This window comes from Aulostomus chinensis, chromosome 2 (assembly GCF_037954235.1).
Source record: "Aulostomus chinensis isolate RoL2024-O1b breed Wild chromosome 2, RoL_Achi_v1.0, whole genome shotgun sequence".
NCBI lineage: Eukaryota > Metazoa > Chordata > Actinopteri > Syngnathiformes > Aulostomidae > Aulostomus > Aulostomus chinensis.
This window is the reverse complement of record NC_141321.1, coordinates 6,095,051-6,120,050: the sequence shown is the minus strand read 5'-3', so window position 1 is coordinate 6,120,050 and position 25,000 is coordinate 6,095,051. Positions and strand designations below refer to the sequence as shown.

Below are 25,000 nucleotides of genomic sequence, written 5' to 3'. Positions count from 1 at the left end.
AACACAGCAGGCTGTCGGATTTGCAGCCAGATCCTTCTTGCTCTGAGGCAACAGTGCTAACGGCTGTGCAACTGTGCCCCTCAGTCTTTGAGACATTGTAATTGCATCATCAGATCCACAACCAGAACTACTTTATTGACTGGGTGCAGTGATTTGACGCAGCACCTCAACAGCTATAACGTAACTTTGACAAACAAAACTAAATGTTGACAAGAAAAGCAACTGCTGCTACTAATCACAACTGACTGTGAATTCTGTGTCAAATGAATGAGGCCTCTATGAGTGACATGCTGTCTATGACTGTTATTAGCACAGCATGAGAAGTCGCCTACCTGAAGAAGGTAGAAGAGGAACTGGTAGGCCTCCAGTTTGACCCTCTTCTCCTTGCTGAGGGCCTTCAGGCCTCCCCTCTGCTTGTTCATCATCATCAGGTTGGACAGCTGACCCTTGTTCTTCTTGGTCAGCTTCTTGCTGTGGGACACCACCTCCTGCAGAGTGATCTTGTTTTTCACCAGCAGACCGATCTTGATGTCCATCAGGTTCAGGTCGTTCTCCAGCTGCTGATTGGAGCGAATATTGGTGACCACCTCCTCGCGGAGCCGCATCAGTTCCAACTCCTCCTGGAAGTCCTGGTCGCTGTGGTCCAGCAGGTGGACAAACTTCCTCACCACCGCCATCGGAGGGTCCGCAGCATTGACTGTGTGACGACGTTTGAGACACCAGAACGTCGAGTGACCAGTAAAACCAAAGACCAGGTGATATGAAACAAGCGGCGATGCTACGTACTCAGTGTCTTGTAGTCGTCCCGGGCCTTGTTAGCCCTGATGAAGGCCTGGATCTTCACCACATCCTTGATCTGCAGTAGAAAACAGTCATGATGTGTGTGTGTGTGTGTGTGTGTGTGTGTGTGTGTGTGTGTGTGTGTGTGTGCTACAGCCACAGAAATGCACAGTGAGTTGGTACTGAACTGAAGTGTCAAGAGTGCTAAATGAGCCAGCTGCCTCCCTCAAAGCCTAAAGGGCCACGGGGAAATGCCAAGGGACGTGTGACGTGATTGAGACAGGCACTGTGATTTAAAGCATTCATTAACACGTGGAATTTGTTGGTCACTTTTCTATCCTTCTTTCAAACGTCCAAAACTCAATTTGCAGCTGATGGAAGAGAAGAGAGGGTTGAGGCAACTCACATGATCTTTGAAGTACTTCAGGCGATCCTTGTATTTCTTACGAGCTTGATGCATCCGAACCATCGCTTGGATCTGAGAAAGACAAGAAGGAATTATTTAGTCCAAATGTTTGGAAAACTCAATAGATGATAATCAGATCATCCCTTTACCTTGACAGCGTCTTCACTGTGGTCTTTCAGATACCGCTTACGGTCTTGGAAATTCTTCCTCTGTTTGTAGCCTTTCCAGTGAGCCTGAGAGAAAAGATGATTTATGAGTGAGTGTTTTGATGGAACCTTCACCCTGCGCCAGACTGGCGACCCATCCAGGGTGAACCCCACCTCTCGCCCAATGCCAGCTGGGATAGGATCCACCCCGCCCCCTGAAACCTTAATGGATAACCAGTTTAGAAAAAGGATGGATGGATGTGGCAAATGGTAACATGTATAAACTCAAGATTGATGTTTTATGTCTGTATGCAGGTTACAAGCTAGTACCAGTCACCCAACACAAATATCACCTGTGTCACTGTCTATCTGGAGAAATATGAGATTCTTCCATCGGCAAAGAAACCAAACCTCCATCTTACAGGAAGTGAGGGATGATTGGTGAATCGCTCAAGACAAACCAATCACAGAGCTCCCATTTTCACCCTGTACAGGCTGTTACACGCGAACTGCAATGATCATATCATTACCACTAATACCAGCGCACGTTTTTACCTGGTAAAAAGTGCTATTCATTATATAAACCACACAGCTGCGAGAAGACGTGCAGCCCACAAAGTGTCGTCAGGCACCAAGACCAGTGCTGGGAGTTCCTTCTTTGTGTGGGTGTGGCTAAAAAGCATAAAACTGTGGGAAGTACAAGAGGCAACAATTATGGCTAATATGTTTAACCAGTTAAAGTAAAAACACACAGTCGTATGCAGCAGATGATGAAGACACGAGGAGACAGGAACAGTCAGAATCTAACAGTACTGGGACATTCCATTGCAGCCATTATTCAACAAAAAAGTGCATCTCTCTGTGGACAGATTTTGTCACAGCAACAGCATCACAAGATTCTGTAAGATCCAGTCCCAGAATATCACATTTGTGGAATTTGAGTAGCAGAGGTATAAATAGAGGGCGGACTTTGAGGATGTGCGTGTTTTACGAAAAGGTACCAGCCATCCAAGAATCTTACCTGTATACATGTAACAGCTGGATCTTGGGATTTCAGGAAGTTCATCCGCTCCTGCAGGCCGTTCCTCACCAGGTAGCCACGGCAACGAGCTTGCAGCTTGGTAATCAGAGCTTCATTAGCCAGCCACAGCTGCTCACGATTGTAGGCTGTGGTTACCCCGGAGACCACAGACTGATGGGGGGAATAAAGCAACCAGTTACATGCACTGTCAAAAAAAGCTGGGACCATGTGGTTCTCCAAAGAGAGGCTAGCACACCTGGATGTCCTCCTTGTGGAGCTGGGTGTTGTTCTGTGTAAAGCCCTCTGGCTCCACCCAAGTGCCCTCCTTGGTCTTCAGGTTGTAGTAGTAGTTGTGGCCACCCTTCACCCAGTGTTGCACCCAGTCGCTGCCATTATCACCTGGACATATGGCAACACAGAGACCAAGAAAATGAAACTATGACTGTGACTGGCATGGCTGCTTGTGGTTTGGAGGACGAGAACATTAGAGGTAACAATTGAACCCAAACACAATCTTCGCCTCACCATCTTTCTTCTTGTCATCTTTGATCTTGGCCAAGTCGTCCTGGTAGGTCTGGGCACATTCAGAGGTGACTCCGTACAGTCCTGCTCCGGGGTTACGCAGAGCAGCCAGAGTCTGAGGCGCATCGCCACTGTCTACCGCCTCATTTATGGCCTGGATTGACTGAGAGACTGCGGAAACAAACATCAACTTTCATGCGATACACTGTTGAAACACAGGGAACGCCGGGTGTGTTGCTAATAATTTGCACTCCTAAAATTGAACCAGTTGCATGAATGTGGCTGTGTACTCTTACACTCTAACGCTTCCCGTGTGTCCTGGTTGGCCTTTAGGATAGCATCCTGGATCTCATCCAGCCACAGCACAGCAGAGGGGTCCTGAGTCTCCTGGAGGGAACATGGGACAACATGTTCAGGGCACAGCGAGCAGCACAAACTAATTCATCAGGAATGTTTCTGAAATGGAAAACCGGAAACTCTGCCAGTATACGTGTTTTCTTCTCCCAATTTAAACTTGTTTTTAGAAATCATTTAACCCAAATGTTACCAGGGTATGAGTCAGAGAAAACTACCACAGCTAGGAACACAACATCCACTCTTGGAGTACAATTATAAAACCCTATAATGATATGAATCTGCTTTCACTCTCTCTTTTGACTGGACTTCCAGTTGTCACAGTTGTCATCAAGCTAATATTCTCTTTCTCAATCTTTCTTTCATAGAACTGAATATTACCACCAGTTATGATGTCAATTTTGAGCAATGAGATGACCAACCAATCTGAGAGGATGCAGCTCAGACGAAGAGGTGAGTGTGTTCATGTGTGCTCAGGTTTAGACAGCTCTGAAGTCACGGTGCCTCTCGATGACAAGTTCTGATGATTGACCTTTTTTCCACCCCAGCCACGCCAACAACCTCCTACGACCCACCAGAGAGTAATGATGTCCTCAAGACACCGTGGAAATCAGCATTCCGACCACGAGATTTCAAAATGACATCATTGCATTCCCGCTGCAGTCAACTCAGAGGGTAAAAGGGTTTGACAGACTCAGAAGTGCACTGTTGATTAGCTTGGTCTCAGCGGGGCAAGTAAGGTGGTAAAGTGGATCTTAGTGACCCTGAGAGTTTGTTAACTGACAATTTTGGACAGTTTAGTGTTGTTAGAGTTGGTGGTGATGCATCAGCGTCAGGCTACATACACGTGGCTGGCTCTTTCTAAATTATGGCGTCACAATCAAGTGATGATGGAGGGAAAAAAACATCTCTGTGAGCTCAAGACAGCACGCCAAAAAACAACAAGGTGTAGAGAAAAAATATTCTTGTTGGGTGAAGTATCACTTCAGAAACGTCCGCCGTATGACTGTGAGCACACAGGGTATTCACAAGCTCTTCATATATCCCTGTATTTGCAATTATATCTATATATCTATCTATATCTGTATATCTATCTATATGTATATATCTATCTATATCTATGTCTATACATCTATATCTATATATCTATCTATATCTATATATCTATCTATATCTATGTCTATACATCTATATCTATATATCTATCTATATCTATGTATCTATATCTATATATCTATCTATATCTATGTATCTATATCTATATATCTATCTATATCTATGTATCTATATCTATATATCTATCTATATCTACATATCTATCTATATCTGTCCATATATTTATCTATATCTATATATCTATCTATATCTATGTATCTATATCTGTATATCTATCTATATGTATATATCTATCTATATCTATGTCTATACATCTATATCTATTCATCTATATCTATATATCTATATGTATATATCTATCTATATCTATGTATGTATATCTACATATCTATCTATATCTATGTATCTATATCTATATATCTATCTATATCTGTCCATATATTGATCTATATCTATCTATCTATCTATCTATATCTATACATCTATATCTATATATCTATCTATATCTGTATATCTATCTATATGTATATGTCTATCTATATCTATGTCTATACATCTATATATCTATATCTATATATCTAACCCTATCTATATCTATACATCTATATCTATATATCTATCTATATCTGTATATCTATCTATATCTATGTCTATACATCTATATATCTATATATCTAACCCTATCTATGTCTATACATCTGTATCTATATATCTATATATCTATATCTGTCTATATATTTATCTATATCTATATATCTATCTATATCTGTATATCTATCTATCTATCTATCTATATCTATGTCTATACATCTATATCTATATATCTATCTAAATCTGTCTATATATCTATATATCAATATCTATGTCTATATATCTATTTGTCTATATATCTATATCTATATATCCATCTACATCTATGTCTATATATCTATATATTGATATCTATGTCTATATATCTATATCTATATATCTATCTACATCTGTCTATATATCTATATATCGATATCTATGTCTATATATCTATATATCTATCTACATCTATGTCTATATATCTACATATCTATATCTTTATATCTATATCTATGTCTACTTATCTATCTATATATATCTATATATCTTTATCTATATCTCTGTCTATATATCTATGTCTATTTATCTATATCTATATCTATAGATATAGATATAGATATAGATAGATTGATATATAAGTGTGTGTGTGTGTGTGTGTGTGTGTGTGTGTGTGTGTGTGTGTGTGTGTGTGTATTATAATTCACTAACTGGTGCTTTATAAACAGTGTTTCAATACATGTCATCCCTTCATTTTATGACTGAGGTGTAGTAACACCTTCCTGCATCCAGAGGGCGCAACCCTCTATATTATTAATATGATATTATGTGTGTGTGTCAGGTAGGCTACATGTTGCTGCTCAAGAAAACAAGCACTTAGTCCTTCCCCTACATGTGCTCCGCCCCTTCTCGTTGTGCTGTAGGGCATTTGAGAGGAGGAGGGGTGTGTGTGTGTGTGTGTGTGTGGGGGGGGGGGGGGGGTGCATCTGACACCCAATCTTGAGGCTCTCTAATGCGAGGGGTGGGGAATGGAGGGGGGTGGGTGGCTTACATCTGCAGCAGTGTGCAGCAGAGCCTTACCAGCTCCGTCTCTATAGTAAATAAAGCCGTACCTGGGCAGGTGTGCGTGGTTACTCTTGGCGCTGTAAGTGGCATTTATCGGTGATGGGTAATGGCAGTTGGCATGGAATGTGCACTTAGGCAGGGTGTGGTGCCACGGCGGGCAGGGAGGGGATGGGGGAGGAGCCTCACACATTAGCAACATGTCATGGAAAAAGAGGATGTGAGATCTGAGGGGGTGGGGTGGTGTATTATTCATTTTCCTCTACTCCTTAATGCAACACTTTGTTGTTACTAGGAGAGGCTCCACGCGTCCTCCGCTACACAGAGAACCCAGGAGCCTGCAACACATGCAGCCTCAGCAGCGCCTGGATGTGACGGCAGCAGCTGAGATGTCCCCTGATGGCACCAGACAGGCCCAGCAGACAAATCCAGCTTGTTAGAACTTCCTGTTGTTTATGTCGATGCGGCCCCCGGACCATTGCCAGGCTGGCTTCTGCCACTGCTCTCCTGACTAATTGTTTTAATACTGCCGAGCTGATGAGGCGGCGCATAGTAACTGGTCATGAATTTGTCGCTCCTCCTTCTCCAAAGTCCCTGATCATCCAGCAGGCTGACGCTTCACATGGCACTTCTGCTCAGGCGGGGAATACCTCATCAGCCCTCAGAGACCCAACAGGAAGCTGCTCTAACCACTTCCTCTGCCTTTAACTCAACACCTAAAAACCACCACATTTGCCAGCTATGGTGGATGGTGTGTGTGTGTGTGTGTGTGTGTGTGTGTGTGTGTGTGTGTGTGTGTGTGTGTGTGTGTGTGTGTGTGTCCATGGGTCTAGCCGGTCTGATGTAGTGGCCAGCTTTCTGCCCTTTTATGGAAGCAAACGCCAGCTTGTTATTTCCTATGCTGTGAAACGGGCTGTTTTTTAGATTTTTCAGGGTTAGTTATATGGTGAGTTCCCACATGATGCATTCAAGGGGGCTGATATTTAAGGCAGTGTGGGCAGCTGCCGTGTACACAGGGGTTGAACCTTGATAATCATTTATCTGTGTTTACACAGGATAAAAACACACAAATGGTTCTATTCACCGACCAGGGGCTTCAAAAACAGACTTGAAAAAAAGTTTTGAAGTGCGCAGCCACCATGAAGCTTGGTGCGACCTGGTAAAGCCATTACCAGCTCCCTCAGCCTGGCCTCATCTGCGTCTCTCCAACCACTGATCAAACACGGCGCTGCAACAACATCCATCTGCTCAAATCCCCCAGATGATGACAAAGGCCAGTGAGTCACAGTGCTGAGGAGCTGATGAGCTCAGACACATGAAGAACAATGAAAACAGAAAGAGACCAACAGGAGCGTGTCCTATACTGATGTATGACAGGAAGTGAGTGGGACAAACATGACCACACATGACATCAGCGGTCTGCTCCAGTCACGTGGAGCTCAGAGGCCTGAGTCACACGGAGTCGTCTGCAGGCCTGAGGAGTCGCTACGAGCTAACCAGCCCCGCTATCATCGCGTCATCTGAACCATGAGAGCAAAGATCAAGTCAATGTTTCAGTGAGAACCAGCAGCACCTGTCTGTCTTGTTCATTCTGGCATGAGCCTGAATGATGGACACCAGTCTCACAACCTCACTTGCTACTGGTGAATGGCTGCAGGTCGGATGGTTTCCAGTAGGAAGTACTTTGGATTTTAGTCGTCTATGGAATGACTGGAGCTGTTCGGATAGTGGCTTGTGGGATTTAGCAGACAGGCAGCACAGTCTAGGTTCAGACACTCCAGAGACAGCATGGGAGAGGAAGTCTGCAGCGCTCTTCAGGCACGTCTTACGGTGTAGATCAGGTGTTTTTGTTTACTTTGTACTGCGTATTCCTGCAGATGAGGTGTAAATATTTCTGTAACAGATGCTATGTCTCTCATGGACAGTAAAATCATCAAGGACGGACTGTCTTCACTCAAAGGTTTGCTGTCAAAATGTGTAAAAGTGCATAATCAAATAGGCTGGAGACATCAGGAGTGACATTCAAACATCATCATCTGAGAATGGAGAGCCTGGGAGCCACGCACAGTCACAGCTGGCGTGGAGGACCTGAGTGCTGAGGCGCCAGAACAGACGGATCCATACGTTCTATTGCCACTTTATTGGGGACATCTGCACAATGGCAGTTGCCATGTTTACCTTTTTTTCCCCACTGTTTCTTTTAGTGTTTTTCAAACATCATCATTACGATCCAAGCCAAAGGCTTTCATTCGTTCTACTGTCATGAAACTGGAATTTAATCCCTGGCAGAAATGTGACAGTTCTACTTGAGGATTATTACTGAGCTGAAGATGCACCCAAACATGCTTCTCATTGAGCTTCCATGTTTTCTTCCCAACATGAGGAGAAAATCTTAACTAAACACCTAGCCTGAATTAGTCCAAATACACACTCTCTCAAAGCAAGACAAAACTCAGGATGTATTTACACTCTTCACCTGCACACTTGAGTCAGGTGAAGAGAAAAGTCCCTGAGGGGTGAGGGTGCCGTCGGAGCGATCTCACTGCTGCTGCCTACGTGTGTGTGTGTCTGCGTGTGTGTGAGTCTGCATGTGCATCTGCCTGCCTGCGTGTCTGCCTGCCTGCTTGTGTGCCTGCATGTGTGCCTACATGTGTGCCTGCCTGCCTGCATGTCTGCCTGCATGTCCGCCTGCCTGCCTGCCTGCCTGCCTGCCTGCCTGCCTGCATGTGTGCCTGCATGTCTGCCTGCCTGCCTGCCTGCCTGCCTGCATGTGTGCCTGCATGTGTGCCTGCCTGCCTGCCTGCCTGCCTGCCTGCATGTGTGCCTGCATGTCCGCCTGCCTGCCTGCCTGCATGTGTGCCTGCGTGCGTGCTGTCTTACGTGGGCCTTCTCTCTGCGGGCCTCCAGCAGCTTGTCATGGTAATGCTGAGCCACAGACGGGTCCACATCAGTCAGCTTGGCCGAGGGGTTCTGCAGCATGGCCAGGGTCTTCATGGGGTCCCCTTCATCCAGGGCCTCATTGATGAGTCCGATAGCTGCGATACCTACCAATGCACATAGGCAGAGTGCATCACTCACAGGAGAGCAACACTGACCTGAGCCAAAGCTGCTTCAAAATCTATTTTATAGGACTTGTGAATTTATAGCCAAAAGTGTGAATACTTTTTATTTAGTCCATTTGTTCTCTACAACAGGACATTCCATCGCTCTACTTCTGTCTACCATCCTTCATTGTATGGTATCAGAACTCATTCGAGGTTAAAAACTGTGTGTCAGCTGTGTTTAGTGATTATTTGCTGGCGTTGATGATTTGGGTGGCTGTGTGTGAGTGTCTCACGCTCATGCTCCTCCTGCACCGTCATGTTGACCTGATCGATACACGCCTGGATGTCATTCCAGGTCAGGTAATCGCAGCCTTCCTCCCTGGCTGCTGCTTTGAGACGCATCAGCTCATCCATGTACCTGAGGAACACACAGGCTACTGTCAACTCTCTAAGAGCACACACACTTGTCTGTAGAACCACTAGAGACACGCACGGGTGTGTGTGTGTGTGTGTTCACCTCTGGGCATAATCGTCCTCCACATTACTGAGACCGGTGACAGAGCTGGACAGTTGCTTCCAAAGGGCGGCTCGGTCTCCTACATCCATGGCCTCATTCATCAGCACCACTGATGAAAGCATCTCCACGGCAACGAGCAACTCTGGGTGAGACAGCACACCCTGCGGGATCGAGGCGCCATATTTACATACCTCACACGCCAAGATGACCATGGAGTTCAACAGAGACCAAAAGCGAAAGCAGGAATCACTATTTCTGTCTGTCTGTAGTTCCAGCTGTTCAAATGGCGCCGTGCAGGCCGGACCACGAACGACACCGGAAACAGAACCTCTACAGAAACAAAGTCCAGATCTGCTACGTCTGCAGCTAAGTAGGATTTTTATGATCAATGAGCCTCTTTGATAGCAGCCATTTTTACATGATTAAGAAAAAGCACAAGTGTTACTAACCCCATCAATTAAGAACACCTGTGTTTACTACCATGTTGTGTACAGGAAACCCAGTCCCACCAGGGACACAGGCACTCTAGAGCAGGTAGGTGGCGCTCTTCAAGCTGTGGTATTAAGGGACGACAGCGACTCTGACCACTAGCGTCCAATCAGTGTGCAGGTGCTTTTCCTGTCACGTGCTACTCCACCACCTCCTTTTCTAATTCTGTAATTTTGTCTTTGTCATTTCACTAGTTTTTGTTAAGCTAATGTTACATTAGCCCTCTAGCTAGGAACCTGTCAATAATGTAACTGACAGAAACCGGTTGGAACCCTGAGCTTCATTTTATTTCGCGGACTCTGACAGCAAACTAGAGCGGACAGTTTGGGAGTAACAACGTTAGCAGTGACTATGTGGACACTCCTTCCAAAAGAGAGCATTCCCACTTCCCATCATGCACTTAGAGTGGACGGTACCTCTTGGCTCTGCTGCTGCAGGCTGGCTAGCTCACGCTGGTAGAGGTCTGCAGCTCGGGGGTAGACCTCCGGAAGCTGAGCGTCTGGGTTCATCAGCTCCTCCACTGTCTTCTCTGGCACACCAGCCCTGATGGCAGCGTTGATACGTTCCACTGCCTTCAGCGCTACACACACACACACACACACACACACACACACACACACACACACAGAGTTGAGGGAGAGGGTCATATCCTGATTAAAAACAAGCCAAATCTGACTTTCTGGAAAGACAGATGTGAACCTATCGTTGAACAACAATCACTGACTTTTAAGAAGAGATACAGGGGCTGGGGTATTTTCCAGTTTGTTTTCTATGGGAAGTCCTCTTTCTTAAGGATAGGTCACAATTTTCCCCAGGCATCCAATCAGAGTTGGTGAGGGGTGGGACCAACACTATAAAGACCAACCATTTCATCCTGCATTGCTGAGGCTGGCTTGAATTCATCGTTAAATTTCCTCAAAATCCTGAAATCTCAGGAACCTGCAGTCCTCACTTCATTCAGAACAAGGACGGAGGATGTTGGCTGCTTCTGTTGCTATTCAGCATCATAACCACGAATGCTGCAAGAGCAGCTGCGCAATTTCAAAGAATGGTTTTCGCTTTTATTTGAAAAAGATGTTTTGGTGCACAGGGGCCTTATTTCGGTGAAAGCCGTCACACTGAAGGAAATGAACCAGCTAGCAGCTTGTTACTGGTGGACGAGGTGCACTGCCAGCTGTGGAGTCTCCATCTTGTAGGCTCCTGACTGAATACTTGTCTCAGTCCTAATCTGCTGGTCTTGCACCTGCCTCCATGCCCTCTCGTCCATACAATACAGGTACGCCAGGAATGCAGAGTTTTTACGTTTTGGTAAAGCAAAAGGACTCTAACAAGTCACTTTTCTCAGCTGCTGTAATGTAATGAGTTGCTTTTAAAAGTAGTGGTGCGCAGCACCGGCAGGGACCAAGGTCTGTCTAGTGAGATTGCATTATGTGGTCGTACACTTCAGGTAGCCTTCAGCTAGCTCGTTAGCCGCGTCCACACCAGCCTGCAGCTCATCCTTCGTCAGGGCTTCTCCCGGAGACCCCTAACAGGGACGAAGACAGGAGCAGATCAGAACGAGCAGCCACAGACGTCTCACGTTGCCTCGCCAATTCCACCGAGCCCACCTGTTCTTTATTCTCCCGGTCGGCCTGCAGCTGTTTGAGGTACCAGCCTTTGTTCTGGGGCTGCAGGTTCTGAATGCCCATGGCCTTCAGCGCTTCATACAACTTGTCCTCGTCGCCACTCAGCAACGCCTGCTCCGCTGCACTTAAAGCGTTCGCCACTACAGGGAAAAGAGTCGACATTTCACTCCGGTCATACATGTGAACAGTCCCGAGGGGAGAACACACGTCTGTGGAAGTGCTACCATGACGCACCGTTGACTTTGTTCACATTGCCCTGGATCTCAGCCTGGGTGAGGAGCTCGTCGTAGACGTCCCTCTCTGCATCAGCGTTCTCCATCTGCTGTTGGAGCAGAAGAGCACAGACCAAGAATCGACTTTATTCCTTATTTCTGGAAGACAAATGAGCAAAATATATTTCTTTCTTTCTAGTGAGATGAGCGCCCATTTGTTTGCTTCAACAATCAGATTCATTTCTGCTCTCAGACCTGTAGAGGCAAGGCAATTTCATTGGTATAACCCGTTTTCACAAACACAGGATGAAGTGATCTTCTTCCTCTCCGTCCCTGGACACCATTCTTTACTCTGATGGCTCATTTCTGCAGCAGCAGTATTTTACTGTCTGGCACCAAAATTTCCTCCTGCTTCAGGCAGTGTTTCAGCTTCAATTATTTTCTCATCAAAAGCTGGACAGTGACTCAAATGAACCCTCCATTTTTGATTATATAGGCATTTTATGGTCAGTCAGAGAAAATGAGCCTCGGGCCACAATTCATCCTCTGAAACCACTCCGCTGCTGCTCAAGCACAACCACCGTACCCGTTTGCGAGAGTTGGCCACCTTCTCTCCCTTGGCCTGGTACAGGGTGTCATGGTACTGGCGGGCAGAGTTGTGATCCAGGTGGAGCAGCATGGCGTTGGGGTTTTGCATGGCAGCCAGCGTGCCTTCAGGGATGCCCTGGTCGATGGCCTCGTTGATGGCGATCACAGCAGCGTGCACTGAGGGGGAGGAGATGCCACTTTCATATGTTTGTATTGATTCTGGGTGTGTGATAAAAAGAACTGCATCACATTGGACTGTCAGTGTTGCATCAGTAGTCCATACTGTGGTATGAGATCGCTTGGAGAATCGATGAGGGACAGATAAGAACTACAGGACGGACATAAATCTTTGGAAGGTGTCATAATGCTCCATTTAACGTGCTCCCAAACAGCTGCTAAAATGTTGAAAATGTGACTTTTAAGCCAGAGATAAATTCAGAAGTGAAGCCAGTTAAGGAATTTAAGGTCAGTGAATTATCTAATTATTTGTCCCACGTGGTGATAATTTAGCCAGCAACAAATGTTCATCGGCTACACTTTTTAGTAGCAATAATAAAATTGATTACAAAGACACACACACTTCTTGAGATTCTTTCTGCCAAAGCAAGACTACGATGAACAACAAAACAAAGTCTACATGAAGATCAGCTGACCAGTTAACCCACGGAGCCGTGAAGGCTCACCGCTGACAGGGAGATCCGTTTCATTGGTCGAATGATAAATTAGTGTTTCATCTACAGGACTAAACTAGTGACTGACTTGTTTTGACTAAGATTAACCCTGGCTCTAACCAGGAAGCTGAAAACAAACAAAGCAAATATCCTACATAACCCATCTAACACGGGTCCCCTGGAGGACGGGGAGCTCCCGGTCCCTGTTAGAAAAGAGGAGCCAAGCAGAGATGATCAGCCTGGTGGAAGAGTTGAGCTACTCTGGAAATAATTCAGCGACAAGTCAGTCTGACTCAAAACAATACCAAAGCTGCCACTGATAACACTGGCAGGGTTAATCTCCAGTCAGCAGACCCGCCCCCTTCCCATGACATCGGAGCCACTCTCACATGCAGCCTCGTCCACGGAGAGCTCATTGGCCAGGATCCCGCCAATCTTGCTGAAGGCGGGCATCTGGATTCCATACTTCTCCAGTTCACTCTTCATGTTGTTTATCTCCTCCTCTGGGGGAGAGAAGACAGAGCGGTAGGAAGGAGGGTGTGACGGTGTACATGAAAGACAGGAGGAGGAGGAGCAGAGGGGTGGAGTGAGAGATATTTCTTATGAGCGATGATCTGGTTTCTGACTGGCTCTGGGACAGAGAGCTGAGCGGGAACAGGAAAGGCTCTCACGCTGACTAATGACTTGCACGTTTCCAGCTGCTCCTCTGCACCACGGCTCACTCTCAGCCCACAACTGATTTCTGTAAAGGGGGGAGGTGTGCAAGGACCCAAATGGAAAAAAGAGAATCCAGGCAGAAGGACAATGTCCACAACACAAGCTCTTTAATCTAAAACGTAGCAAATATCAGAAATCCCCGAAGGCAGTCAGAACCAGGCAAATAAGGCAGACAGGGAGCGAGCAAAAGACACAAAAACACCAAAACAGGTCCTACACAGGAGGCAACGAGTGAACAGGCGGCGAGCGAGCTTGAACACAAGGCAACGAAGACACGGGGAATGTGGGGTTTAAATATACGAGGGCAGAGACAGCAACCACATCGGAGGGAAAGAACCAGGAAGTAAAGCAGCGACACAACAGCACAGAGACTCCAAAATAAAACAAGAAATGCATACAAAATAAATACAGATCCTGATGACTTCAGAGTACACACTCCAGTTTACTGAGTCGATGTGGTAACATTGGTCATGCTGGACAAAATTGAGTCAACAGAAACACAAGGGAGGCTCGAGCTCAGACTCACACTCTTACCGGTGAAATCGACTTTTCCATACAGGTCCTGGATCTGAGGGGCCAGGCCCAGCTTGAACAGGTACAGACTGGAAGGGAGGAAAGAAGCAGCTCCAAATGTGAACCAGGAACAGGCAGAACACAAAAGTACATGGTTGCTTTGCTCAGAGTGGGAGAGCCAGTCAGGAGGCTTCAAAGGTGGACTGGTTAGACCAAAGAACCTGGCGTTGCAGCTCTCTTCCACTCCTGACACTCGGGAGTCTGACCCAATCACATCTCGAGTAACCAGACCACCAGTAGGCCCAACACACAGTCACGGGGTACCAGCGAGCTGAGAGGTTTCAAGTATGGTCGTTGGAGTCACTGTGCACTGGAGCTGTTGTGTCACTGGCAACCCAGCTAACCTGAGAGTCTCTACAGTTCAATCTGAAGACTGCGACGTGCTGGCTTACCAACATTAGCAGCAAACCTGGAAATGGACAAATCCTCAAAGAAAAATGTCCCGGGGGATACAGCCCCCGAATTCCAGGTAAATGGGAATGGCGCCCAATCCTCATAGGGACATACGCTTGAAGGGTACTTTAGTAAGATGGATAAAAAAATCACTTTGTCAAGATGAAAGGTGGATGACATCACTCTTTTCATCTCTCTGCAACTTGAGCACACAAACCAGTTGATGCTCCGGCTTCCTTGGTCCGTTTGTCTGAGGTTTGGTGTTTCGCCTCCAACATGCTGACGCGGTGCTTTTTCCACTCAAACATCGCAGCTGGGAGATTTATCCCTCCGCTGTTTAAATTTGATATCAAATGACATCAATGTGAATCCAGTGGTGGTGTTGCACTGCTGCGCTACGGCCCATCAAAAGATGTTTGTTGTCGTTCTGTGATTATTTCCCAGCAAGCCTGCCAGTCTCGTACCAGTTGGACTGTTGATTGTTTCCTGTAGTGAAGATATTTAGCGACAGGCGTCTGTGGCAGCATTGTTTCCGGCTGCTCTGGTTTGTGTGGACACTAACACCTCCCTGCTGGACCCTCGCCTCTATTTCTACCTGAGCTGGAACGCTCTGTTAACACAGAAGGCCTCTCTGCTGAGGAACCACACCTTTCACCTCATTAAAGTGTCACACACTTGAAGCGCACGCGGACGTGAGCGGACTTCAGCCCACTGGGAAAGGAATTCTTGGGATTTCAACACATTTACTACTAGCAAATCGCTAGCAACAGATTTTGAGGGTGTTTTCCGTCCGCGGTTCCCTCGTTTGACACGCTGAAGCCTGATTGCTCTGAGATAAAGGGAGGAATACCTGAGAGCGTGTATGCAGTAGATGCAGCGTGGCATGTTCTTTCTGTCGTAGATGTCTGTGGTTTCAGGGTAGAAGATCTGAAAGAGTCAAGCAGAATGAGTCAGTGATGCCAGGTTTTCATGGCGGGTAGCATGGCGGCAGGTTGCAGCTTGTGGACCGGGCTGACTCAGGACATGACACAATGTAGGGCTTCCATCATTCACACGCCCAGGAGCCAGCAGCACCACCCCATAGAAGAGTGTGAAGGGAGCTACGGAGACGTCTCTGGTGAGGCTGGCCGCTGAGACGGTCCGAGTGCAGATGCAGGAATCAGGTGATTGCTCGCAGCAGACACCTGTGACCAGTGACCTCCCAGGGAAGGACAAATGTTTGTGGTCGTGAACCCAGCTGACTAGAATTTTGCAAAACCTGACAACGTGGCAGACGTTCAACTCACTGTGAACTAGACTTTTTTTTTCTTCTTATAAAAAAAAATACTGAAATAAAATTCAACACCGTACACTGTGAACACGAGGGTACGAGGGTCGCCGAAGTCTCCAGACTCACTCGCACCCCTGTGACACGTCGGCCTCATGGACACCAACCCTCAGGATGGTCGTCTTGCTATCATCATCATTTTGCATTCTTCTGTCATAGGTAAGCGAAGACGTTCTGCCACCTGCTGAGTTCAGGAGGAACGGGGAAAACTGAGCTACAAGCAGCTATCAAGTATCTGCTTATCAGAGAAGAGACGTGACATTCACACAGGAAAGAGGCCATGCTGACTTGTACCACTGCACATTCCACTAACATGAATGACAAGCTGCATGGTTTGATGCCACATAAACATGCATTTACCTCCAACAATATTTACCAAAAGATGTTTTCCTCACAAGATCTGAACTAAAGCACATTTACTCCAACATCCAGTATTATTCGTCAAGCAAACCTCCATGACTTTTCCTTCTTTTTTCCTTCTCTGGCTTTAATAATTATCCAGAAACAGTTCAGTCCATCAAACCAGAGACACCCTCAGTGATCAATGCTGGATGTGCGGCCTCTGTTCATGCGAGGCTGCATCCATGCTTCTGCATCAACCCTCAGCACTCAACGCCATCACGACCACGCGTAGTGTGGCTCCTGCCATGCAGACATAGTGTCTTCAGAGCACCGGCCTGCACCCACATACAGTGATGGTTTCTAAAACGCACATTTTTTAGTTTTTCATTCGATAACCCCAGAATGACACACCTCTCTCTTGGAAAGGGCCAAATCAAACTGCTGACTGCAAAACCTTTCTTCAAAGCTTACCAGCTTTTAAAAATGCATCAAACTCCCGTGCAGCCAGTGGCTCCAGTTCAGTTCACCACAGCTGGAAAACCACCTTTCACCACCTGCTGGTGTGCTGCAGGACAGTGAAGGACCAAACACTCCCAACAGTCTCCAAGGTGACTTTCACACAGCGCTTGAATGAACTGGAACCAGGACATTCCTGGAAGGTGTGAATCTGACCGAGTGGGGATGTTACACTGTGTGTGGTTCACAGGCCATGCGTCACTGATGTGGCTCTTGATGGCAATGACACTCTGCTTGACCTGTGGCACGAATACATGATAAATATGAGTGACTGGAAGGTGCAGGAGCACACAGGCGCTCACCTTTGGCAGTCCTTTCTCTGACATGGCGTTGAGCCACTGGATGACGTTGTCTGTGTGTCTGAAATGGAGACCCGTCGCCTGCAAGAGGAAGAAAAAAAAATCACATCAGAACTCCAGAAACACGCTGTCTTCTCCTGAACCAGACACTGAACTCTCAGCCCCCATACAACCTGAGCCGTGACCACTGCCTTGACTGGGTTACTAAACACCGCCTCCAAACATCCACCTGTTTGTTGGTCTGCTGCTCCGTGTGTAGATGAGTGCAACCTCAACCTCCAGTTCCCTGCAGAAAACTCCCCACACTCGTGAGGTACAACACTGACTCCTGACCTGCAGCGAGCAAGCCAGCGAACCCCAGCAGACTGGGAGTGAAGAGGACTGTGGAGGGTGGTGTCTACATGATTTATTACGAACTAATGTAGGTTGGAACTCTCAGATAAGCGTCTGTGTGGAGGACCGCATCCTTCCTCCATTACATGTGGAGCCATTAGATGCACCTTTCACCATAAAACATGGAGGAGTGGAGCAAGTTCTTCCACAAGCAGCACGTCTCTTTAGTCTGTACACTGACATGTGGCGCCTGCTAGGACATTTTTATTAGAAATCCCTGAGGTAATCAGACGCTCGCTGTCTGGTTCAGTTAAGAATCTGCTGTGAGGTAAATTCTAAAGATTTACTCATTAAAAGATCTTTCACCTTTTTGACTCATTAAAAAACAATATTTATCTGAATGAATATAAATCCTTAGCTGTTCAAAAGAGATCGTTTCAATGAGGAAATGCCAAACTGTTTAAAATGTATGAGAAAAAGACCAAAAAGTAGAAAAAATCTGTGATTTTAGGTGACAGAAAATCAAGTTTATTGTTTTTAATGACTGGCTGCATCTTGAGGATCCAGGCTGGGAACCTCTCCTTGGCTTGAGCTTCTGACTGACACCTCTTACCAAGGATTTAAAAACACGGGCTCTCTCCAGCAGGCCTGGTCCAGGACTGAAGGTCCAGCCCAGCAGCCATGATGAAGAATCCATTTAAGGTCTTGATACCCTCCATTTTAGAAGAAAGTTACTGCACTGTGCTAGAAATGGGGTTTGATGTTGAGAACTTCCAGTGACACTCACTGGTCCATGACTGCACTGCCACAAATATGACTTACTACCAAGGACATCATCAGATTCCATTCAATTAGATTACTCTGTTTACTCTGGGGGCAGCGCGGTGGAGCAGTGGTCCTCCCTGTGGCCCCCCAGCAAGAAGGTTGTGGGTGGAGCAGTGGTCCTCCCTGTGGCCCCCCAGCAAGAAGGTTGTGGGTGGAGCCCCGGCTGCAGCACGGGGTCTTTCTGGGTGAGTCTCCATGTTCTCCCTGTTCCTGCTGGGTTCTCTCTGGTACTCCAGCTTCCTCCACAGTCCAAAGACATCAAGAGGGACCAGGTTAATCCAGACTCTAAATTGACCGTAGGCGTGGCTGGGAGAGCCAATGGTTGTCTGTCTCTATGTGTTGGCCCTGCCATGGACTGGTGACCTGTCCAGGGGGAAGGCTGCTGGGATAGGCTCCACCCCCACCACCCTGAACAGGAGGAGAGGGAGAACATGGAGGGATGATGGATGGATGGATGGATGGATGATGGATGGATGGGTGGATGGAGGGATGGATGATGGATGGAGGGATGGATGGATGGATGGGACGATGGATGGATGGATGGAGGGATGGATGGATGATGGCTAGATGGATGGATGGGACAATGGATGGATGGATGGAGGGATGGATGATGAATGGATGGATGGATGGATGGATGGATGGATGGATGGATGATGGGTGGATGGATGGGTGGATGGATGGATGGATGGGTGGATGATGGGTGGATGGATGGATGGATGGGTGGATGATGGGTGGATGGATGGATGGATGGACGATGGATGGATGGAAGGATGGATGAATGGATGGATGATGGATGATGGGTGGATGGATGGGTGGATGGATGGATGGATGGATGATGGGTAGATGGGTGGATGGATGGGTGGATGGATGGGTGGATGATGGGTGGATGGATGGATGGATGGGTGGATGGATGGATGGATGGATGATGGGTAGATGGATGGATGGATGGATGGATGATGGGTAGATGGGTGGATGGATGGGTGGATGATGGGTGGATGGATGTTTACGCCGCCCAACTCTGAGGAGGCCAGGATAAGAACTTTTTCAGGATCTTCCTTTTTAGCCACGTTCATTTAAGGTGGAAAGTATGTGATGTGAGGTCGCTCGCCTGGTTGTTCTCCACAATCAGGCCTCTGACTGACATGGAAGCAGTCGGATTCTAATGTGTCTCCATGAGCAGGTAAACGTGTGGTCACCTTGTAGCGTGTCTGCTCGCGATCGTAGATCTTCTTAAGGGAGACGGTGTGCGGGGCAAAGAAGTTGCCCAGTTTGGCTAGATAGACGCCGTTCCGCAGGCCCTCCTCCAGTTCCGTGGTGGGAGGCAACTCCTCGTCCAGACAGGCCTCCATCCATCTGCAGGGAGAGCACAGAGAACACGTGTCACACATGAGAGTAAAGACGTTCCTGCAGAGGCCACTGCTGGGTGGAAACTGCTACTGACTCATACAATCAGGTAGAAAGATTGGATTTTAAGAAGGCAGTCCTGTCACACTGCACTCGAAGCAGGAGGAGACAGTGATAGTGATTCTTCATGTCTGCACAGACCTGCAGGCCTGAGGAGGTGGAGTCAAGGGCGTGCTAGAAATGAAGCCACAGTGACGGAACATGAAACTGTGGTGGGGAAAATAAAGCAACGAATAAAAATAACCACTGCAAGTTCCCCTGTAATTATTTACTTTAAAGGTTAAATGGTTGGAAATGATGCCATCGCACATGTAGAAAAAAGAAACCGATTACAAAGATCAACCTTTTGAGTGTCTTTTGTAAAATGTCAATTAGAGGTCTAATTGTGTTTATAGTTCAGTGACATGAGGACTAAAGTGTAATGATGTTGAGATAGAAAAAATCAGTTATTTGTGCCGATACTAACAATATCCTGCTATCAACAGGTTAACGGCTGGCACATTCATGCTGGCCCATGGTTAGGAAAACAGATCCCCATCTCCACCCTGCACTTGCTGCAGCCTTTAGAGTCCTCATGACTTTGTGATAGCAAACCAGGCTTCTGTTAGCGTGAGCATCAGGTCCTAACGAACAACACTCAGTCGCTGATAGGCACATCTGCTGTCGTCTGAATGCTACGATATTAAACATCAATATAGCATGTTAGCATGCCATCAGGATGTACGCTGGCGTAGGCAATCAGTAACCACCACCTGCTCACAGACTTGTGACTGATGAAACTGATGTCAGAACTGATATCCAACAGTATTTTCTGAGGTTCTTTACTTTCTCTTTTCGAATGAACAAATAAGAGCTATAAAATGAAGTCCAAACTACACAATTTTCAGTGGCGCTGTTAGCGTTCCTTTTCAGCTTGAGGATGATTGTGTCTTTGACCAGGTCTGTCCTCAGGTTAGACGTGTCGCCTTGTCCAAAAAGGTTCAAGGACCCCTGAGACGTTTTCAAGTGTTGGCTTCAACATCCCTTTCCCTCATCTGATAAGGTCTCCAAACAAGATGCTAGGTTCTGGTGTAGTTCATTCATAGCATTATGTTAGCCTTTAGCTAATTGTTCATTTGTGAAGATTATCTTGCAAAACAAAATGAACAAAACTTTTTTTTTAACCAAAAAGTTCATTTTTTTTCCACAATGAATAAAAACTCCCTCTGGCTTTTGACTGAGACACCCATAGGGATGCTCACCCCCACTCTTGTGCTCATAGAGGTTTTCAGTGATGTAATTCATCGCTCATTAGAAAATGTCAATCATGTCAAGAAAGAAACTCAAGCATCAAGATGGTGCTCTGGTTGATTCCTGCCTCATGACCTGCATCGTGTATCAGGAATTACCCTGCACCCACACTGCTCCTCTCTGCAAGACAACAGCACCTCACCCATGTTAGTCTCTCCTTCTGAACACCGAGTTCCCAGCATTCCTCTCGTGTGACATTTCATTTCTTTGAGGTCATATTGTGCAGTCACATTCCTGCAGTGTGCCCGTGTCAGCCCTGGGCCACAGAGACCAGGCATGCTGAGCTCTCATACTGTGACAGGTCTGGTGGGACCGGATTCCACCATCTCATCTCACTATCACCTAGGATGAAGCCAGGCCGGCTACAAAACTGGAATGAAACCAGCAGAAAATATATAGACTGGGACTCTTTTTACACAGACGAGGATTGAGAGGGTATGAAAGAGAGAGCCGTGGCTTTGGTGCAGGTATTTTACAGCCAGTCACAACCCTGCCGACCGTACGTGAGCTCCTGCACACGAGCACAGTTTAGGCTGAGTGAAATCCTGCTGCATCTGCTCCAGACTCCGGAGAATTCCCACATTTTCAGACTCATTCCGACGCCACTATAACCCACAAGATCCAAGAAGCTGCTACATCCAATAAATATATCAGAGCATATATCACTACAAACATGCTAGCACTGAATCATTTCATGCAAGTCCATCCAATGTTTCCTCAGAATTAAAAAAAAAAAACGCAATCTTGTAATGTTAAAGAAAGTGGCGATGACCCCTGCAGCACATCTCCATCGTCTCCCGCGGTTCATGATCCAGTGTCATGACAACTGTTGGTAGTTTCTGCTTAATCTCTCAGAAAAACACACGCATGCTGTTAAAGCCAAGTTTCCCAGAAGTACACAGTGCGTCTGCTGCTCTATCAAGACCTTCAACTATCAGCTGGGATTATGAAAACCTCGAGTGTGTCATCGGTCGAGAGGAATTTCACAGTGTGAGGGCAGACGGACTGAGGTCAACAGTCCTGCATGTCACCAGCTGAGAAAACACTCTGTCAAGCAATAACCAGGTTCATATGAATGCTGAGTACAGTTAAAAGATTCATCAACTTCTACAGATGCCCCCCCCACACACACACAGTCATATCAGGAGTAACTTGAAGGCGTAATATTCCTGAGATATACCATGATTTGATCTCGTGAAGGCATGAGGCCTCATACATGAGAAAACACACACACACACACACACACACACACACACACACACACACACACACACACACTTCGCTGTTCATAGGCCGGTGCCCCGCCAGCTGAAACAACTCCCCTCTGAGGAAGTGGTGACATGGGGTCTCCAGACAGGCCGGCTATTGAGGCTGAGCCTGGGTCTGCCCGCCAGGAACAAGCCCCTCCTTTCTCTCCACACTGGAGCAGTGAAAGGCTCCATGAAGACGGCTGGCTAATGGCTCTTTTATCAGGGCTACACACCCTTTCCAACCCAGCACAAACACAGACACACCCTCCACAGAACCAGTAGGCACAGCTGAGTGGGATCGGAGAGGCCTGACAGCTGGATTCCAACAAGAACTGGAGAGCAGCCAAAAAAGCCGAGCTGCATCTGAAATAAAAATAATAGCCACAAATATGGAAGTCTTGTCTGGAATCCCCAGCGTCGGTCTCGACAGACAGAGTCAGATGAGAAGTATGAGGGGACACGAGAATCCCGAGGCTGCATAATCTACCGCACACGAGCTGCCGTAACACTTCCACATGGTGATTGAGAATTTGGATATTCTGCCAGTTCATGTCTCTGTGCTAGCTCCGAACCCGGGGCAATGAGACACACATCCACAGGAAAACAGTGTACGCACTGTAACCAGCGTAGCACCTCAGCCTCCTGCGTCAGAAAATAGTTTGGAAGTTAAAGCCATAATTCACCTAAAAAGTACAATTTTCCCTTCAGTGACTCACTTAGTTGTCCCAAAGTGATCATGGCGCTTTTCCCCTGCATGACCTCTTGTGTAGTCCAGAGGTCAGAGAAAGCCAGCTCCATAGCGGGTGACTTCCAGCTGAGGGAGACTGGCACCTCAGGCAGCAACGTCCGTCTACAATCTCTTACACACTTCATCCAGTCTGATCCAGCAGTCTTTATCCAGCGGCATGATCAGTAATCCACCATCACGCTGACGACCGTCACCATCAGCCAACATTCAGTAGAACTCATTCAACAATGTACATTGCACAGTCAACTTGGGCTGTGCTGAGGTCACGCCTCCGTTCTGAATATCAGATTAAATCCTTTCAGTTCACGGCTGCCTGATGTTTGAAGGCATCAGCTACTGGCAGGAAAAAGCAGATGAGCCTCACCGGTGTCTTTTGGATACAAGGTCACTGCAGGTCAAGCAGTTGTGGACACACCAGGCATGATCCTCACATCCTCCGCCAGACTCTGAGCAGGCAGGAAGCTGAAGCCAGTGCCCGGGTCAGAGGTCAGTCTCATAGGAAGAGGCCTGATACTGACCGGGTCTCTCCAGGAAGACACACAGACACCTCACAGCTGTCCATCCCTGGCTGCTGTTCAAGTGCATCCTCTCTCCTGCTGCACAGCTCCCCTACATACTTGCTTTGCTGGGGGTCAGTTAATAATGTGCAGAGAGCTTGGAAAGGTCGCCAGCTCCTCCCCCAGGTTCCAGTCTGATCCAGTCTGTAGCTAATATTGAGTACGAGCTGGACATGACCAGAGCGCATGGTCCTGAAACCCCAGGGCAGAGCGCCATGGTTCTCTCCTCCAGCTTGAACGGCCTCACTGTGTGGGCGAGAGCACTTAGTAACAACACCAAGATCTACTTTAATGTGTCATCTTGTCATCAGAGGCACACCAGACCTGCAAAAACCACCGTTACTCTCATTCGTGCTTCAGTTGCTGGCTCTTGACAGTATGAATGAAGTGAAGGAAGTTATCAATATGATCTTTCATGATTCTTACACTTGTTAGAAGCACAAAGCTGACACACAACACAACTGACACAACATGGACACGGGACTTCACACACACGCCACCACGACAAGCTTCACGCTTCTTCTGCCTGGTGGAGCCTATCCCAGCTGTCATTGGGTGAGAGGCGGGGTTCACCCTGCACGGGTCACCAGTCCATCACAGGTCCATCAGGAGCAATTAGGGGTTCAGTGTCTTGCTCAAGGACACTTGGACATGGTCACCGGGGGAAGTGGGGATCAAACCAGCGACCCTTCAGTTGCTAGACCGCCACTCTACCTCTGAGCCGCTATGATAGATGAGATAATCCCACTTAGATCAGTCTTCTACTCAGCTCTGTTGCTCCACCTGGCTGAACCTCATGAGGTGACGTCACACCTGACTATCATGGTTAAAATTGTATTTCATCATCTTTTAACTACTCAAATATCGCTATGCAGCACGGACACATACACGCATCATGAAAGAACTCCTTTAAGTTGAGCCAGGATGGTTCTTGACCTCCCAATGACTCCTGCCACACCAGCTGAGGGCCGGTGCCCTGAATGTGTCTGTTTGTCACAGGTGTAGTTAGCCTCCAGGATACAAGTGAGGTGTAGTTAGCAGTGAGGTGTAGTTAGCCTCCAGGGTAGAAGTGAGGTGTAGTTAGCCTCCAGGATACAAGTGAGGTGTAGTTAGCCTCCAGGATACAAGTGAGGTGTAGTTAGCCTCCAGGATACAAGTGAGGTGTAGTTAGCCTCCAGGATACAAGTGAGGTGTAGTTAGCAGTGAGGTGTAGTTAGCCTCCAGTGTAGAAGTGAGGTGTAGTTAGCAGTGAGGTGTAGTTAGCCTCCAGGGTAGAAGTGAGGTGTAGTTAGCAGTGAGGTGTAGT

General features: G+C 47.0%; 1 protein-coding gene across 2 annotated transcripts in view; it reads right to left on the bottom strand.

The window, feature by feature from the left end:
* iqgap1 (IQ motif containing GTPase activating protein 1) overlaps nt 1–25,000 on the bottom strand; it is a 58,114-nt gene that overhangs the window by 13,977 nt on the left and 19,137 nt on the right. Inside the window, exons 3-23 of one of the 2 annotated variants that reach the window (XM_086224511.1) lie at nt 19,642–19,798; nt 17,291–17,368; nt 15,654–15,730; nt 14,372–14,439; nt 13,510–13,623; nt 12,448–12,626; nt 11,884–11,971; nt 11,632–11,789; nt 11,465–11,549; nt 10,441–10,604; nt 9,536–9,696; nt 9,312–9,436; nt 8,855–9,018; nt 3,172–3,262; nt 2,879–3,046; nt 2,610–2,752; nt 2,354–2,524; nt 1,336–1,419; nt 1,187–1,258; nt 787–856; nt 333–697 (exon numbers count right to left, since the gene is read on the bottom strand). In XM_086224511.1, the coding sequence (XP_086080637.1) occupies nt 333–697; nt 787–856; nt 1,187–1,258; nt 1,336–1,419; nt 2,354–2,524; nt 2,610–2,752; nt 2,879–3,046; nt 3,172–3,262; nt 8,855–9,018; nt 9,312–9,436; nt 9,536–9,696; nt 10,441–10,604; nt 11,465–11,549; nt 11,632–11,789; nt 11,884–11,971; nt 12,448–12,626; nt 13,510–13,623; nt 14,372–14,439; nt 15,654–15,730; nt 17,291–17,368; nt 19,642–19,798 (2,782 nt within the window). The remainder of the gene's footprint in view (nt 1–332; nt 698–786; nt 857–1,186; nt 1,259–1,335; nt 1,420–2,353; nt 2,525–2,609; nt 2,753–2,878; nt 3,047–3,171; nt 3,263–8,854; nt 9,019–9,311; nt 9,437–9,535; nt 9,697–10,440; nt 10,605–11,464; nt 11,550–11,631; nt 11,790–11,883; nt 11,972–12,447; nt 12,627–13,509; nt 13,624–14,371; nt 14,440–15,653; nt 15,731–17,290; nt 17,369–19,641; nt 19,799–25,000) is intronic. The other variant, XM_086224519.1, reaches the window with a different exon arrangement.